This window comes from Entelurus aequoreus, linkage group LG09 (genome assembly GCF_033978785.1).
Source record: "Entelurus aequoreus isolate RoL-2023_Sb linkage group LG09, RoL_Eaeq_v1.1, whole genome shotgun sequence".
NCBI lineage: Eukaryota > Metazoa > Chordata > Actinopteri > Syngnathiformes > Syngnathidae > Entelurus > Entelurus aequoreus.
In genome coordinates, this window is record NC_084739.1 from 46,542,422 (window position 1) to 46,561,660 (window position 19,239).

A 19,239-nucleotide genomic window follows, 5' to 3' on the forward strand; every position below is an offset into this window, starting at 1 on the left:
GTCCAAATAACTCTAAATTAAGTCTTTGTTACTTGGAATATGTTCCCCATACCAAAGTGTTACCTAAAAAACTTCTTACCATTAATGCCACTTCTTCAACAAGTGTGGTAGAAAAGGGATGGATGGATTAAAATGCATGAGAATGTTTTATATTTTGAACATTATGTTTAACACTGTGATTACCAGCAGAATTATTCATTACTTATCATGTTAAGCAATGTCAGACAAGATTTACCTGAGAGCCAGATGCAGTCATCAAAGGAGCCACATCTGGCTCAAGAACCATAGGTTCCCTACCCCTGCCTGTCGAAATGTTCTCCAAGACAACAGTTTTAATGTGTTCTGTGATGGTGGAACACATTCTCGTGTGTAAAATAGTCATATTTCAAGTAAAATAGTGTGAAAATAATATGTGGGTTTTGTTAGCCAGTACTGAAAATGTCATTTTCTTCTACTTTTTAAATGCAATGACAATAAAGTTACATTCCATCCAAACATTGATAACAGCTGGAGATCACATTTTTGTCTCTCAATATTTTTTGTGATTAAAATCCGGCTTTATTTAGTGACACACAAATGTAATATTAAAATACCGTATTTTTCGCACTATAAGGCGCCAATTTCGTCAAAAGCTGAAGTGCACCTCATAATCCGGTGCGCCTTATATATGGACCCAATATTGAGCCACAACAAACCTAAACTTCATTTTCATAAAGTTTAGGTCTCGCAACTACGGTAAGCAGCCGCCAACTTCTTTTTCCCCCGTAGAAGAAGAAGCGCTTCTTCTTCTACGGTAAGCAGCCGCCAACTTCATTTTCCCCCAGTCATATATCCCATCATGCACCGCGCGCTTCTTCTTCTTCTACGGGGGCGGCTGCTTACCGTAGAAGAAGAACTTCGCGAGGCGTGCCGTTTTGATTTCCATTTGTTTGTTTATGTGAAGACCCCAAAATGGCTCCTATTAAGAGACACGCTTACGACGCAGAGTTTAAACTTAATACGATCAGTCACGCAGTAGAAGACGGGAATAGAGCAGCAGCGACACTGACTCCATTAATGACGACTTCGACAATGTTGGATGCCGTATCCGCCCAACTGTTTAATTCGGACACTGAAGAAGAAGAATTTGAGGGATTCGTGGATGAGGAATAACTTCATAAAGTGAGAATTACATGTTTATTTTGTGTGTTGTGTTGTGTGACATTAACGTTTGAGCAACGTTGAGTTATTGATATATTGTTATTGCTCTGCACTATTTCGAGTGTTACTATACTGTGGTTGCACTAACGTTTGATTTACTGTAACAGTATCACTGTTTTTTACGTGTTTATTGAATCAGGGAAAAGGTCCCCTCCACTATGTGATATAAATGTTGCACTACTGTTATACCTTGCTGTTGTTAAAAGATAAACAAAACACCACGTCACTGACTTTACTCGGGGAAAATAATAAAACAGCTGTTTATTCATTTTGGGAGTGAACAGAGTTGTCAGAACGATGGTTTGCAATCTATTAATAAAGTTTGACTGACCTATCTGACTGTTTTGTTGACATTCCCTTGCATAGGTGCGCCTTATAATCCGGTGCGCCTTATATATGAACAAAGTTTTGAAATATGCCATTCATTGAAGGTGCGCCCTATAATCCGGTGCGCCTTATAGTGCGGAAAATACGGTACACATAAGACTTTCCCAACATCATTGACTAGTGATGTGATACTACTGATTGTCTTTCCGAGCTGATACCAAGTTCAGTTCAGTTCAGTTTGAGTTTATTTTGAACATGCATACAATACAATGTAATGCATCACACAATTCCAGTTGAAAAGGAGTAGGAAGAAGCAAAGCTTATTTAATCCTATACCCTTTTTCATATCATAGCAATTGTATCCAATTTCCTTGTTCTCTGTAACAGAACAGTGTAATAAACAAATAAATAATGAATAAATAATATACCATAGTAAGCAAACAAATATTAAATACATCAATAATCTTTGATTCAATAATTTAAAAAAAGGGTTAAGATGTTCATCAAGTAAAATTCAGGCTTGTATCACTGATACTAAGCCAATACGATACCTAATGTGTCTGGAAACATTTGAAAAAGTAGTGTATTTCAAGTGTTGCTGGTTTTGGGGAATCATCTTCAAACTATATAAAATCACAGAGGGGAAACAATGCTGGCATTATTCTGCACTAAATGTGTTATCTACTTTATATTTTCTGTATGTAGTTTCTCCAAATAGCCTGAATAAAACGATACAAACACTTGCTGATATAACACTGAGTGACTCGTTTTAATTGCCAGTATATTTCTTCAATAAACCAACGAGACTGAATGACTGAGCACAGCACAGTGAGCTGCTGCGCTTGCACTTTACTGGACGCACTTACCTAGGCGGAAGGAAAAGTCATTACCACCAATCCTGTTTCGTTCCAACAAGATCTCAATGATTTAGCTACTCATTATCTCAAATAACTAAAGTCTCAAAAGTATCGATATTTTGGTTTGAGAATCGATATTAGAGAATAAAAACCTGGTATCGGCGGTATCGATTTATCCGTATCGAGTCGCACATCACTATTATTGACATGTCACTGACAGTGATTACAAATAATTTAATGTGTAGCAGAAAGTCTTTATTTGAATGTATTTGAATGTTCTGATGGCATTTTTTTTTTGCTATGCCTCGCCACTAATCCTAATCCTCACAATAACCTGATCATAACCACAAGAACCAAAGCAGATGTCATTTAAACACACATTAAAACATTAGCAACAACACCACAGCACTGTGAAAAGTCTTTTGTCTTCGATTACATCACGCCTGTGTTACATTTGTGATTGTACATTAACTTTATGTAACTTCCACTGGTGCTTGTGAATTTAACCGAATGTAACAAGAATGAACATGTATTTAATAACATTACATGAATCAAAATAATAAAATACATCATACTTACCACATTGGCTGAATATTATTATTATTAGACAAAATCCACTCATTCCAAGTGTTTAGTGTTTGGATCTTCTCTTTTAAGGGCAAGGTCCTCCCAGATTATTTTATTTTAAAGATGTTTGAATGAAAACAAGGTGCCTAGAATTGAAGATGAACATTTATTCTACAAAAAGTAGTAAGTAAAAACATATATAAACATATATATATATATAAATACAGTGTATTGCATTCCTCCAATGGGGAATTCAAATTGCTAGTCTCTCCCAGATTCTTTTTATGGCAATATGCTGTTGTTTATATTCAATCACCAGGCAGAAGTTGGTATTTTGTGGTTTATTCTCCAAGCTTAGAGGACAAACCTGAGACCAACCCAGCACCCAAGCGTTCCCTAGCCCAGTACAGATCGGTCTACCAAAACCCCGGAACTCCTGTCTACTTCCTCCTTCTCCTGTCCCCCCCACCTGCTGTTTCCCCAGTCTGTGCTCCATATCTCAGGAATGTAATGGCAGTCTCAACAAAGACAGCGCTCTGACTCTAACCAAGGACACTCGAATCCAAGCACTTTGTACCACACGAGACATTAGCTGATGTAAATATGACTATAGGAGTTTTTAGAAAGAAGTAACACTTAAATATGGATATGGCTTCCAACAATACACACACACACATATATATGTATGTACAATGTACATACACACAGATATATATATATATATATATATATATATATATATATATATATATATATATATATATATATATATATATATATATATATATATATATATATATATATATATATATATATATATATATACTGGCGATAGAGAGAACTGAGCTGTCTAAAGTCTGAAACGTTCTCTGAAAATTTGTTGCTCTCCACATATTCTTTTGTCCATCTTGCAGCCTCACCTTAGCGGAGATCAAAACTGAAAGTTAACCTGGCGCGCGTGTTGGACACACACACACACATATAGGTCCACTCTCCATTCGTCTTGTTCGTAGTATTTCTTCTTCTAGAAAAATTACATACAATGTGTGTGTATATGCAAAGACAGAAAACACAGGGTGCCTCCATTGTTATGTCCTTCAACATTTTTACTTCCTGTGCAGTTCACTCAGTCCCAAGGTTTGACAATATTCTCCTGACACCAGCAATATATTTTTCAGTACTCCATAAAATCCATAGGCTGCAATACAGTTGTACTGCTCATAAGCACAGGTCTGGAAATGGTAAACAAACTCTTTTCGGGGCTGAGACAAGCTAGCCAGCTTCAGGTTGGCCGACCTTTATTATGATGTGCAGCTTTATGGAAAAAAATCTTCCTGAAAAAAAGGTTTTTCAGAATATCCGGGTACATTTCTCCCCGGTCAGCCATTGTGGGGACTTTTGCTACAACATTGCTTGGATTTGACTGATGTCACATTCGGCTCATAGAATGTGTGGTGGTCGAGCCGGTCTGTTCTCAATGGATACTTGGCGCCATTTAGCCTTTGTGGAAGAAAAATGTCCTACGTATGTGTTGTTTTCAGCTGTACGAACCGTTCAAATCGCGAAAAGGATAAACCTTTCTTCAGAGTTCCTCGAGAGGTAATCAAAAAGGGCAGAAGAATGCAAGATTTTATGAAGGACGATGACAAAAGTGGCACACTCAAGTTCAAGGGAGCAGTGTCAAGGCACAAGTTTGCAGTGACCACTTTGTTCAATGTTTTTTTGATATGTTTTTAATATACTCGTTTATTATTTCTCATTGGCGTATTATCTTGGTATTATATGTATTTACATTTTTAACAAACAGAAACCAGAAAGCCAGTGTCAATGATACTTTTGTCAAGATAGGTACTTCTATTTATTTTGCACACAAATGTGTCAGACTACATGTGACAAAAATCAAATATGGCTATGATTCAGTAATTGTTAGTTTGTTGAATAGATATGTAGTCACTGGTGTCGAGCTGTCGGGTGCTCGTTTGTTTACATGGACGCGTCCTCGCAAAACGCAAAGTTAAATCATGAATGCATATTTATCCGGGAGAGTCTTGATACCAATTTCCTTGACCCAGCCACACACAAAGAAGTTGTAGACCTCCATGCTTTTCCAAGTTTCCATCTGTTTTGTCGTGTAGAATGGCGTCGACATGTCTGGGAACTCCATCGACGGATAATCCTTGATATCACTCGACAAATCTTTTTTTTTTTAAGTATAAAGATCTTTTCCGTTGCATAATTAGATTTTTTTCTCGAATCTGCTTTTTGCAGGAAGATCTGGGCCTCGGTTAATAGAACGGCCATGCAAGCAACTTGAGGGTTTCCTGGTTCGGTCCCCAGCTTCCGCCATCCTAGTCACGTCCGTTGTGTCCTTGAGCAAGACACTTCACCCTTGCTCCTCCAGATGGCTCATGGTTAGGGTCTTACATGGCAGCTCCCGCCATCAGTGTGTGAATGTTTGTATCAGAGTGCTTTGAGTACCTTGAAGGTAGAAACGCGCTAAACAAGTATAATCCATTTACTGTGTGTCTAATGGTGAAATTAGTTTTCCAATATTAACTTTTCCAATTGCAAATCCAGTTTAAGAACTAATTAAACTTGTCGTTGCGGGTATAAAAAATCATTATTTAAAGAGGGCCTATTATGCAAAACCTATTGGTACCTGTTTTTGTGTATTTGGGATCTGCATAAGTCCCGGAAGGCATTGCAGAGATATTTATAAAACATTCTAGCCTTTCTTCATACTTCCGCCCAACAAACTCTTTGGAATTTAAACAACTCGTGACAATTTTCCCAGTTGTGACATTAACGGATACCTCCATATTTGGTAAATATTTACCTGAAGTGCTTTGCGCGAATCCGCCATTATAGTCAATAAGCCCCTTATTTTTCCTCTATCCTCTTGTTGTGGGTCAGACTGGCTCGTACATGCACATGCACCCTTCGCTGTTGGGTGTTCTAATACAAAGTAACGTATAATTTTAACTCATATCTGTAAGGAGACTCAATATGGAAGCGCTTAAAACTACAACATGGCTGGCGGGCAGAAAACCGTCATAAAGCGGTTTGAAGATGGTCTGTAAAACATAATCTATGCACCATTACATTTTATGTAAACCACAAGGAAATGTTTTAAAAGTAGAAATAAATCATACTATGACCCGTTTAGGACAAATGTCAAAAGGGACCTGCTGAGGTGGTATCAGAAAGGTAACACAAGAGGAAGGAATATTCTATATACCAGGGATGTCCAAACTTTTTCCACTGAGGGCCGCACACGGAAAAATTAAAGCATGTGGGGGCCATTTTGATATTTTTCAACAAAATATATGCATTTTTTTATTTATTTTACCTTTAGGGATCCCGGGGACCATAAAGGGTCTCAGTCATTAAAATGTTAAAAATAAGTCAGATTATTTTTTTAAAATTATTTAACGCTTACAGTAAATCTCTATATCAACTTCAAGTTGATATAAAATAATAAAAATTAAAAACAAATGTTTTATGGCTTTTCAGTCAAAAACAACTTGGTTTTTTTTATAGTAAAACTGAAATATGCAGTATTTAGTAATTAGACTTCTAAAAGATCAATAATGCAGGACGCCATTGATTTTAATTATTTCATATTTTTGAGTAATCACAGTGAAAAGATAACTAAAAAATCACTAAATATATTTGGGATCCAAAAGGTGCCCCACTCATAAAGTGAAACATTTTTATTAGGTTTTTCTTTTACTTTCAACACTTAAGTTACGAGATCAACTTCAGATATATCTGTCGATTTTATGCTGGAACTATTATTCTGTTTGTTTTATGCGCTTTTGTCAAAGAAAACGTCGATGTTTTTATATGGCTACTACACAGTTTATGCAATATTTATTTTATTTTATTTATTTTAAAGTGAAATATTTGAAGTAATTGGAGCCCTGAAAATAATTCATTATAACATGGATTTTTTGTCATTATGTTTTTTTTTGAGCAATGGCAAAAAAAGAAAAATGAAGAAAGACAAAAGAAAAAAAAACAGCCTGCATGGCAGCTTTTGTGTCAACATTGCAACTTTTTCTCGTTAGATTTCAGCTCATTCCACTTTTTTTAATGTTCTTTTTTATTTTTACAATAGTATTTTCCAGAATGTGTGGCGGGCCGGTAAACAACTAGCTGCGGGCCGCAAATGGCCCCCGGGCCGCACATTGGACACCCTTGCTATATACATATATGTATTTGTAGCCTTGGTGGTTCTGGTGTACCTGCTGGTGCATGCGGTTTAAAAATGGAGCCAAACTATCGTGGGTTTTGTAACTTTCAACGTCGTGTTTGTCATCTGGGTGTAAAATAAATATTTTACAGGTTCCAAGAGACAACTATTTCAAGTAGTTCTCAAATGTTTTCTTTGTTTTGTAGGTAGCACCTTTTATATACCTACAAAACATTGACTCCTGCATCAATAATGAGGCGTCTTCGTTGGGAAAAAGCAGGTATCTTCTTCCGCACAGTCTTTTATTTGTAAATAATAAAAATGAACTCTTGAATATAAAACATACACATCAGTAGAGCCACATCTGTTATACAAACAAGAACTGTTGCAGTGAATACTTCTCAGTCTTTACTCGAGCGTCGTGGTTTGGGTCTGGGGAGCCATGGGCTGTAAACAATCAGTATTCGTGAAGTAATACTGACAAAGGAAAGGGCAGTCGGCCACACTGCTGAGAGTTTTAACACAACATCTGCCACAAAAGGTCTGGAAAAAAACCTATTCTTCATTGGTTCTAAAAGTCCCAATCGTAAGCGGGAGGAGGGACTTTGTAGAAAGAAAAACAATGCTTCACCTTTTCTGCATGTTTTGTTTTCAGAAACTTGGGGAGAAAAACAGAAAGCCTTTCAGCGCCCCCCTGTGGCTCAGTACCGCTCAGCAGTTAGAGCTCAACAAAAGGGAGCAAATTCCTCTCGAAGCAAAACAAATAAAGAAAACACAGGAATGTGTGTGTGTGTGTGTGTGTGTGTGTGTGTGTGTCACTGATGTTTGTCTTGTTCATAACCTCTGCTGGTTTTCTATGTACAAGGTGTGCATGTAGACAGGCAGATACACTCGTTTCTATACTCATATATATAAATATCTATATCTTTATAATTTCTCTTAAACTCGTAACGGTATAGCTGCATTACGCACATTCTCTATCTCTGTCTGACGTCACAAGTACATCCTCATTATCACCAGGGGCTGGAGTATGCTCCTTACTACAGCACGGCACTGTCATTCGAAGGGGTCTAAAAAAACGAGGCAATTTTCTGATATGAATATTCAGAGCGGAAGGTGTGGAGTTGACACCACCTTATTGGTCGGGGACGGGGATGGCTTGGCTTTTTTCTCGGTTTGTATTCATATTCAGTACAAGCAAACTGTACAAGAACATGCAACATACAAGCTGGCCTAAAAGTATGAGGAACTAACACATACAGTTTCGTCTTTTTTTCTTTCTTTTTTATTTGTATTTTTTCTAAATTTGTTCATCTCTTTTGTCATCAAGGTGAAAACAAAACTAAAGCAACAAAACCAAAAAGAAATGAAAGTAACAAACATGCATAGGGTAGAGGGGCATTGGGTGTTCGGGCGAATCTGACCGGACCGCAGTCTGTAGTGGGAAAACAAAAAATTAACAAAATCAGACGGATTTTGCACTATATGTTACTTTTCGGAAAGCTAAGACGGTAAAAAATGGTGAAATTAAGCATAAACAATGCGTCATTTTGGCCTCCATTATCTCTTGTTCACACCAAAGATCAAAATCTTTGTTGCCTCCGCCTCAACAAAAGATTCAAGCTCTTCTTGTGCTTGCGTTCATATCTCCCAACAAGACAAAGGATGAGTGTGTGAATATGTGTGTGTGTGTGTGTGTGTGTGTGTGTGTGTGTGTGTGTGTAGGCCTTTTCTCACCTAGAAAGTGGACCCAGTCATGCAAACAGCAGGCCCTCGTGCCCAGCTGGACTTACCCTGATGCCACAGCAATGCCAGTGGACATCCAGGCAGGCATTGATCTGCATGGAAGGTGTTCACTTTGGACCTTACGTGACCCCAATAGTGTTTATAGCAGTGATTCCATTTAGTGGTGCATCAAAAAAAAAGTCACTTAATTATATATTCAAACAGAGTGTTACCGTTCAAACTGAGTGTACGGTTACAATGGCCAAAAATATTAAATCTACTTGGTAAATAAAACCTCTGCCTTGTTTTTAACAAATACTCATGCCTACTACGCTACTTTATTTTAATGTTGGTCATTGAGACGGTACTTGGAGAGCCAAGTGTTTTTGAGGTGGTACTTGGTGAAAAAGGTTTGACACCCGTTGGTTTATAGCACTCCTCGCTACTAAGTGCAGGACTTTGATCAGGTGCACAAAAAAAATGAAAGCAATCCAACACAGAGGAAATATTATGAAGGTGGACATAAACCTGCAGCCCAGAGGAGCACAAATGACAAAGCTTGCAAAACAAAAGCTCAGGTAGAGAAAGAAGGGGAAGTGTGAGAAATGATTGTCAGACTCCTTCGAAGCGTTGATTGGCTGGTTCTATCTCTCTCTCATTCACTGTCTCTCTGTCTGGCTTTTATTGTTTGACCAACGTCATCTTCTGCCACCCATCGTGGTCCAATAGTTTCTCTATTTTGTCATTTAAGGGGATGATGGAGGGTTCGTGTCATGACGGTCACTAGGACCGAACACCTGGGGGTGGTCCTGAGCTGTCCAATGATGTCTGAGACGCCAGTTGTGTAAGTGGCGCTAAAGTAGGATCCACCAACGAGGAAGGTGGAAAGAGTTTGTACCATCCGATCACCGTGCTTGATAGATCTAAATCCTCAAGTAAGATCTGTGCTACACCCATAAAACATTTGTGGTCCAAACGTCCATAGTCGCCCCACACTATCACCTGGAGGACAGAAGAGCATTTTTAAACACATCTAATCAAAGGAAAAACACTCACAAACAGAACAAGAAAGGTTGAACAAACTGAGGAACCAAAGAGATCAGAAGTCATCAACAAGCAGGACCCAGCTACTTTTCTGTAAGAGCTGGTAATTTCACCAGCAACTTGTTCGGCATTTACTGTTGTCTTATTTTAACCGATGCAGCAACGACTGTGTGTACAGTGGAACCTCGATATACGAACACTGTATTGTATACATTTTTAAACACGCCGAATCCACCAGCGCAGCCATTGTGGGTGTGCTGATCGATCTCCTGTGTTCATCCAGTCAGCGTAGTGGTGCTGCTGTTAGATCCTGTTCTACTTTGTGCACATTTGAAGAGTTTTTAGCCTTTTTAAAACATTTGTCTAGTTTTGCTAGCAAAATATGAGTCCAAAGAAAGCAATGGACAAGCGATGTGTGGTTTGAAACATTCAGGAAGTATCCACAGCGTTGTCAACACTGCCGTATCATCCTTCCGCTGCATGCAAAGAAGATTAACCAACAAGGTAAAGTGGATTTTATTTTTTTATTCATAATTGTTGCGGCCTGGCTGTCAAAGTTGAGGTGTTTTGTTATTTTCAAACTGTTTGTGCACCACAGAACTAGTGACAGTGTGAGTGCATGTGTGCAGGGCGAATGCATATGGGGACAGTTCAGCTAGTTGTTGTTGTTTTGGCTTTGCTACTAAATAGAAAGTTGATGCATCAACCCTTTGATCTTCCAAGCGACGTTGATATGTTACATCCTGGATGATTACTGGATTATAAATCACAGTTTTTTTCATAGTTTGGGGGTGCGATTTATACTCTGGAGCGATTTATGTGTGAAATTATTAACACATTACCGTAAAATATCAAATAATATTATGTATCTCATTCACGTAAGAGACTAGGCGTATATCAGCAGTCGTCACACACACACACGTCAACCAATAAAAATTTAGCGGGGGCGGGTCATGGCAGAAGTGCATTGTGAAAAAAAAAGATGGTACCTGCTACTACTTCCGTACCTATTAAAATTTATCATTTCAACATTGGCGGTAACTTATAAAAATTGAGAAGGGCTGAACAAAAATGGCACCGAAAAGGAAATCATATACTGCAGGTTACAAGCTGGAAGTAGTGAAATATACAGCAGAGAACGGCAATCGAGCAGCAGAAAGAAAGTTTGGAGTAAGCGAGAAACTTGTTTTCTGGATGTCATTGGATGGATCGACAAAGCATGGGCTTCAGTGACAACCGAAACCATCCTGTCCGGATTCAGAAAGGCTGGAATAATTGGAACTGCAACTGACGATGCCTCTGACGTAAGCGATGTACCGATAGAAGAGGAAGCGGCGCATTGTCTACCTTTGGAGTTGGCAGAGTTGTTTAGAAGCGACACAGAGGAAGAAGATTTCATGGGATTTAGCGATTAGGAGTGACAGATTGTTTGGTAAACGTATAGCACGTTCTATATGTTATAGTTATTTTAATGACTCTTTTTATAATATGTTACGTTAACATACCAGGCACGTTCTCAGTTGGTTATTTATGCGTCATATAACGTACACTTATTCAGCCTGTTGTTCACTATTCTTCATTCATTTTAAATTGCCTTTCAAATGTCTATTCTTGGTGTTGGATTTTATCAAATAAATTTCCCCCAAAAATGCGACGAAGATATGTTTTTTTCCTTCTTTATTATGCATTTTCGGCCGGTGCGATTTATACTCTGGAGCGATTTATAATCTGAAAAATACGGTACCCTAAATTAAAACTGGGCATTCCTGTGCTGAAAAAAACCCTTGGCGTGTGTTGTGCAAAAAGTTGATCGACAGTCGCAGCGACGATAATTAGCTTTGTTGTTAGCGTTCCGTGTTATTAGCAATGCGTGTCTGGCGTTGTCGTTCCACATTATCAAGCCAAAGCTGTGTTTTTGATGTCGAAGATGAAGTAGATCACAAGAGTTAATCTACACTTTTGCTGGACAGCTGCTGATAACTTCTAGTTCATAGAGTAGCAGTCTTGATAGGCTTAAGTGCTGCGGCGACTCCGATGCTACATCCTGCTGTTGTCCTTTGATAGCGCTCATGTAAAAATCTCACCATTGTGGAGATGTGTTATTGATAAGGCAGGAGTTGAACATGAAGGTCATGAAAAAGTTTTTGTGTTAAAAGTTGGTCAAATGATTTTCCCGGTGAAGATAGAGCAGCGCCAGGTTTTGTTGTTGTTTAGTAGTGTTCACCCATAACCTGAAAGCGGCAAGTACTGCTTGGTAAATATCTTAAAAAGCATAATAGAAAATAAGACCAATACTGCAATGTAATACTGTACATAAAATACATATATAAAACTGAATTTAGGCTAAAAACATGTAGAATATGCTTTAAAAAAAATAGTGATGCAGTGAAGCCGCGATATTTGAGGTGTGATGTAGCGATGGACGGATATTTGTTCTTGAAAAATCCTATTACCGTAAATTACGGACTATAAGCCGCTACTTTTTGATTTGTGTTCAACATACAGTTTTCATTAAACACAAGCAGAGACACTGAAAAGGCGTGTGATTGTTTGTGCTATGGCGCCATCTTTTAGATGAGTTTGCTCACTGCAGGTGCTGCGGGGTGAACGTCTACAGTATTTCCTTCCGCTTGATGCTTTCAACCGGAAGTAAAAATGCCGTTCCGCCTTCTAGTTACCCATATTGTTTTGTACTCGTATGGATTCTTCATTCATCCCTCCCAGCAACGTTTGTAAGTTTCATAAGATAACTAAAACTATTCATAGTCACTAAATGTCCCATGTGTGTTGTCTGACTGTTTTCATGCATATTTGTTTGTGCTATCATAGTGTAAAGTGGCTAGCGTTGTTAGCAATAGCTAATTTGCTAACATGTTTACGAGTGTCTGCGTCAGTATTATTAACTTACAATGGCATTCTTTTTGTATTGTTTCAGTTTCACAAATGTTAATTCCCAGATTTTGATTTGGGGACGGCATGGTGCGATGGCACTGTGCCAGCAACTTTGAGGGTTCCAGGTTGGATTCCAGCTTCTGCAATTCAAGTCACTAGCTATGTGGACATGGACACATTTAATCGGATAAAAAGCCTAACCGAAATAAAAATGCTTCATTTAAACACGCCATTTAGAATATTTTGACTTTATCACACACATTCCGATCAAAATGTCATTCCGATCGAGACGGGTGGATTATGTCGATAGTCATTCTGATTTCAGTACATTCGGGTTAGAATTATGCTTACTGCGCATGTCTTTGATGTCAGCTAAACTTTGGTGGGGAGGGGGGACTAAATTTAATAGTTTCAGATGAAGCGAATATCTTGCTGCTGTCTCCCCCCATCCAATATGTACAGATATATAGCGTTATATATACTGTTGAGTAGGGATGATACTCGAAACCGGTTTTCCCGGTTGTTTGATAAGAAAAGAACCGAGTCCTCGGACTCGAATCCCTTTTTGAGAACCGGTACCCGTTATCGAGACCACTATGGTAAAGAAAAAGAGTTGGTTCTTTATTCGAATGACTGGGAATGAATCTCGTCCCGACAATAAATGCCCCGTGTGACATCACAAGAAATGACGTCACGTAGCTCAGTCATTAGGCCTAGATAGGAAAAGCAGGAAAAAAATGGACTGGAAAAAGTGCTCCAAGGCATGGCTTCATTTCACCAAAAAAAATTAGGAAGCGGCAATATGCAATTATTGCCAGGCTTCGCTCTCGTGTAAGCGGGGGAAGTACAACAAGCGTGTCGTGTCTTCGAAGCAGCGGCAGAGACAACGAAGAACGCCCCTCTTCTTCTGCCAGCTGCCCCTGTCCCAGCTACAGTGGCGGTGACGCCGGTTAGTAACTAACGTTAACTGTTGCCGGTTAATTTCCATATCTGCTCACTTGTAGTAACGTTACCTCTTATGTCAACCAGGACTGCAGTAATGTTAGCTAGACTAACGTTACCTAAACATAGTCAGCGGCTAACGATAACGTTAACGTGAGCCTTTTTGTATGTGTCTGATAATGTTACCGTTATATTGTAATCTACACCAGTGGTCCCCAACCACCGGGCCGCGGCCGATTGGTACCGGGCCGCACAAGAAATAAAAAATAAAAATAAAAATAAACATTTTTTTAATTATTTTTTTAATTAAATCAACATAAAAAACACAATATATACATTATATATCAATATATATCAATACAGTCTGCAGGGATACAGTCCGTAAGCCCACATGATTGTATTTCTTTATGAAAAAAAATAAATAAATATATATACATATATATATATATATATATATATAATTTTAAATTTCACCCCCCCCCCTTCCCCGGTCCGTGGGACAAATTTTCAAGCGTTGACCGGTCCGCAGCTACAAAAAGGTTGGGGACCACTGATCTACACCACGACAGAGTTTGCAAGTCTGTCTAATAAACTAGTGCTTTCTTTATTTATTTAGTTTATTTGGAACATGAACACACTTACAGTATACTACATCACAGTTTCATATCATTTCACTTTAGGAGTAGGAAGAAGTAAAGCTTATTTAATCCTACCCCTTTCCCACTTCTTAGCGTTTACAAATATATACATCATTTACGGACCTTTTTATAATAAAATATCTGTGAATTAGTATATACAACAGTTTTGTAATATGTAAATAATTAATTCAGTCATTATTAATATACTGAGATGAAAAATATCTTATTTTCAATAAGGTTGAAAGTATTTCTCATAATTCTTCTTCTTTGTACTTTGTAAGCACTATTCATTTGAACAACCTCTTAAACTGGATCATATCAGTACAATGTTTAACTTCTTTACTTAATCCATTCCATCATTTAATTCCACATCATTTTAGCTGTTTGCAATTTTACCAAATCATCGAACTTTAATATTTTTGCCTCAATAAATAAAGTGTTCGTATGTTCTCTATATCCAACATTATGTATCAGTCTAATTGATCTTTTTTGTAACACGGTTAACGAATGTAGTGCACATTTGTAGTTATTTCCCCACATTTCTGCACAATAACTCAGATATGGTAATACTATAGTAGCGAGCAGTAGAGAAAGTGAAGTGATTTGTTAAACCAAATATTGTGTTTTTTTCCATATACAACAACCTATCTGGACTCGATAAGAGAATCGATAAGGAATCGGTTCGATAAGAGGATTCGATAATAGGCTCGAACTCGATAATTTCTTATCAAACATCATCCCTACTGTTGAGTTTGTTGCTTTAAAACGAGACTAGCAAAAACAAAAGTTTGGCCTGGAGTGTCATGTGTCGATGTCACAATAAGAAAAGGGATCTAGTTGTCGTCTTAACGAGTGGTTTTATTCACGACATTACAGCTACTCCAAGTGCTAACTGCTAGCCTCAAACACATACACAGAATGTCGTAACATGAATACGCGCAGCAACTCGTACATAATCACAACATGAAAAGCACAGAGCAACTCAATTTCAAAAAGAGAGGTAAAACAAAAATAGTAAACAGAAGGAAAAAATCATAAATAAACGCTGTGATAATGTCGGACAAGCAGAAATGCACAAATCCATGTTAGTTTACAATGGAAGTCTAATACTTCTTCAGTACCTTCAGTACCTGCAGTGAGCGAACTCGTCCAAAAGATGGAGTCATAGCACAAACAATAACACACCTTTCCGTTTATCTTATATATATATATCTTATGAATATTCCAATTTAAGGTGTGATGCATGAAAATGCACGTCATAATCAGATCATTTTTTATCAGGGTCCATGTATACATTAACATTCTAATCCGAATGATGATCAGATTAAATAACAAGATTGAGGTGTGCATGTGGAGTGGGGGGTTCATGTTTGTAACTGTAATGTCCACTGGAGGGTTCTCGTTCTCTGTGAAGCGCTATGAGTGTCTAGAAAAGCGCTATATAAATCTGATCCATTATTATTTGTATTATTATTATTGAATAACTCCTTTCACAACGTATATATCTGCGGCTTGGAAAAATATTGTTTTCTTCTAAAATTTAGTGGGTGCGGCTTATATACCAGTGCATATACCACGGTATTATTTTGATATGTATGTAAAACAAACACACACGTACACACAGGAGATGACATTACCTGAAGCACCTTGCCCTGAGGACTCTCATCAAAGACCAGATGCTGCTGGTACAGAGGCTCCAGGGTCTTTCGTGCAATTTTCGTCTTCTTTTTGGCTTTACAATTTCCATTATCCAGCAGGTACACCTTGACGTAGGGAGCTGAGGTTGCAGTGAAGGCATGGAGAACAAATTGTGGTGACGGTGATGTGATGAAAAGTGAGGGAGACGTAAAGAGAAATACGTTTGTCACCTGGGAGAGATTTGGAGCCCTGTTTGGGGGTAAGGCCTCGTGCCCTGATCACCTCCACTTCCAACTGTCCTTTCTTATCCATCAAACCAATTTGAACATCACCTGTAAATGTAGGAAACACATGAAAATCATCAAGTGAAGTAAAAAAAACAGGTATTTGGATATAATTATATTTTTATTAATATTTCATAGATCAACTATTCTAACCACATCCATGAGTTCACACTCACCCATTGCAGGTGTTGCCAATGTTTGTCGGCCCACCAGCTGACCGGGCCCTAAACCATCCAGAAAGTCACTGAACTGGCTGTCGGCACCCAACCTCATCCCTGAGAAGATTAGACTGAAACACACAACACATGACAGATGCACAAATTACAATCCTCCAAACATCATTTATTAAGATGAGCCGTGAGATTTGTGGTTCACACGGACCATAACAACCTGATCTACATCCCCTCAGCACACCATCTCAACCCTCGCCAGGCACGGTAGACGTTATTCCTCACCCGCTTCAAGTTCAGTCTCACTTTCTGCCCTTGATCCCGCAACAAGAAGCCAGACACTTTGTCCAGAATGTTCTCTCCAGTGACTGAGGAGTCTCTTGTGGTACCCATCAACCCAGATTCTCAGATTGTTGGTGCTTTTCAGTGAGAGAGGCGTGTGACGGACGCATGCAAAGACCTGCTCATGCCTGAGGGTTGCCTATCCAATCATCTTTTTGTTACCCCAGATCTATGTTCCAGTGTTATGGATTGGGAACACAGGTCAAGGGTCGCTTGCCATCCTGGTTTCATCCGCACCTGTTTCCTACTTTCCCAGATATTTTGGTGGCTGTTTGCTCGTTCCGACACTAAGCAGTTTGTGGAAGCCTTCTCCATTTGTACTAGAAACAAGGCCTCCCATCAGCCTCAAGCCGGACCTTTCCATTCCATGTCCTGTCCCTTCCCGCCCTTGGTCCCACGTGGCATTGGACTTTGTTACAGGAATTCCTCTTTCCAAAGGATACACAGTCATTCTCGCCATTGTCGACATGTTTTCTAAGCTTGCACACTTTGTCCCTTTGCAGACATTACCCTCTGCCCTGGCGACCGCCAGACTCTTGGTACACCATGTTTTTTGTCTCCATGGAATACCAGCTGATGTGGTGTGTGACAGGGGCCCTCAGTTCTCGCCTATATGGAAGGCTTTCTGTGAGGCTATGGTGGCTACTGCGAGCTGATCGTCGAGCTACCATCCTCAGTCAAATGACTAGACTGAGCGAACCAACCAAGATCTGGAGTCAGCTTTTCGCTGTGTATGCCAACAACACCCATCCTCCTGAGCTCTTCAGCTCCCATGGATTGAGTATGCGCATACAACCCTTGTTTCCTCTGCCCCTCGCTGCCCAAGATACATTTCGTTCTAGAACTCTTGGCAGGTGTGCCTTTCCTACGTACAGTATATTTTTGATTGTTTGTGTAACTAGAAGCTCACTCTGCTCGTGGTTTCTCCCAGTAGCACCCTTAGTTGTGCTTTGTTGTTTTTTCCCCCTCTTTATCTTGAATTTGCGGTGCTATTTTCCCCTCCTTGACTGCAATTGTGTGCTTTTGCTGATCTTTTTCATTAAACCTCTTTGCAGTTATTTCGTCTGTGTTTTCTCTGTCTCTGCATCGGGTTTCAGAATTACAACACCATAAAAAATATGTACCTTTTTTCATATACTGTTATTAACTTTTTAGGCCTTCAAGTTTTTATTATTTCTAAATGCTTGTGAATTGGTCTTGCTTGCTTATTTTTTCTCCTGTAGTTATATTGTATTAGAAATATGTGTATTTGTTTTGTGAATATTCTACACCTATGACACTCTAATTTTCCTTAAAGGATTAATATATTTATCGACCCGTGTACAATAGTTCAGGATCACATTTTTTACTGTACCTGCCCAATTTAAAACACAACAGTTGTAGAGCTGCAGTATATGGAAAGAAAGGTACTTACTTTCCCTCAGAGCTGTAGCTGTTCATGCTGCCATCAGTAGATTCCCTACTGGCCTGACGGTTCATGGCTGACCCTCCTCGCGGGTACTCTACCGCCCTGCCTGTCTCCACGCTCCTTTGGATGCTGCTGCTGCCAGCCTTAGACATCTTCTTACCTGCTGTTGACTCTGTGGCAAACAAGACATTTGAGGTTTTTTGTTCTTTAATCTTGCATGAACAAATAGCTATGAGTAGGTATTCATATTATCAGTTGTCAGACATTGTATAATTGAGTTGTTAAGAATATAAGTCATGCTTCTCATGTAGCGTTCAAGGTAGGTCTGACCACCCTGATAACAATGAATAAATCACAATGCAGGCCAATCCGTGCACACAAAGCCTTCATGGTGACCTCACCAACATGCCCACTAATATGCACACACCATGTAAATTTGAGCCATATATTTTGGTGATGGGGTCACTGTGACAGCCACCACTACCATGGTTGATTGAGTTGACTCATGTTTAAAAGGTGATAAAGGTAAAAAAGAATCATGCAGTGATCATCCAAACTAAGATAAGGGATTGAGCTCTGTTTAAAAAACCTGCTGTAAAGTTTAAAACAGATATTCAGCCACTAGTATAAACAATGCAAATACATGGGAAAGGCCAACAATACAGACATTCAACTAGTGCATATTTTAAGAAATGACCTACATTTAAAATGTTTGCTGCATTTAAGATTACTTGGAAGTCAGTGGGAGGTCCAACATGTTGACGTACATCGATTTTCCCCCAAATTTACAAGAATTAATGTCCAATTTCACAGCTTCCTAATTAGGAATCATATATTTTCCAACTTTGTAGTTTCTTGAAATGCAGCAGTAATGGATGAAAGAGGACGAGGAATGAAGCGTGCTGGAGACAGAGGTCAGGTGGGGCTGGTAGTATCAGTAACGTACCCGAGTAAACTACTTTTCCTCTTTGTCATTATTTATTATTGACTTCAAACCATTACAACAGTAC

At 38.8% G+C, this 19,239-nt stretch overlaps 1 protein-coding gene across 9 annotated transcripts in view; it reads right to left on the reverse strand.

Moving 5' to 3' along the window:
• Positions 1–7,408: 7,408 nt before the first annotated feature.
• The window catches only part of LOC133657483 (regulating synaptic membrane exocytosis protein 1-like), a 142,115-nt gene continuing 130,284 nt past the window's right edge, over positions 7,409–19,239 (reverse strand). For all 9 annotated transcript variants that reach the window (XM_062058856.1, XM_062058851.1, XM_062058849.1 and 6 more), the window contains 5 exons: positions 18,236–18,401; positions 16,486–16,598; positions 16,256–16,357; positions 16,025–16,164; positions 7,409–9,873 (listed from right to left, as the gene is read on the reverse strand). In XM_062058856.1, the coding sequence (XP_061914840.1) occupies positions 9,655–9,873; positions 16,025–16,164; positions 16,256–16,357; positions 16,486–16,598; positions 18,236–18,401 (740 nt within the window). In that variant the 3' untranslated portion in view covers positions 7,409–9,654. The remainder of the gene's footprint in view (positions 9,874–16,024; positions 16,165–16,255; positions 16,358–16,485; positions 16,599–18,235; positions 18,402–19,239) is intronic.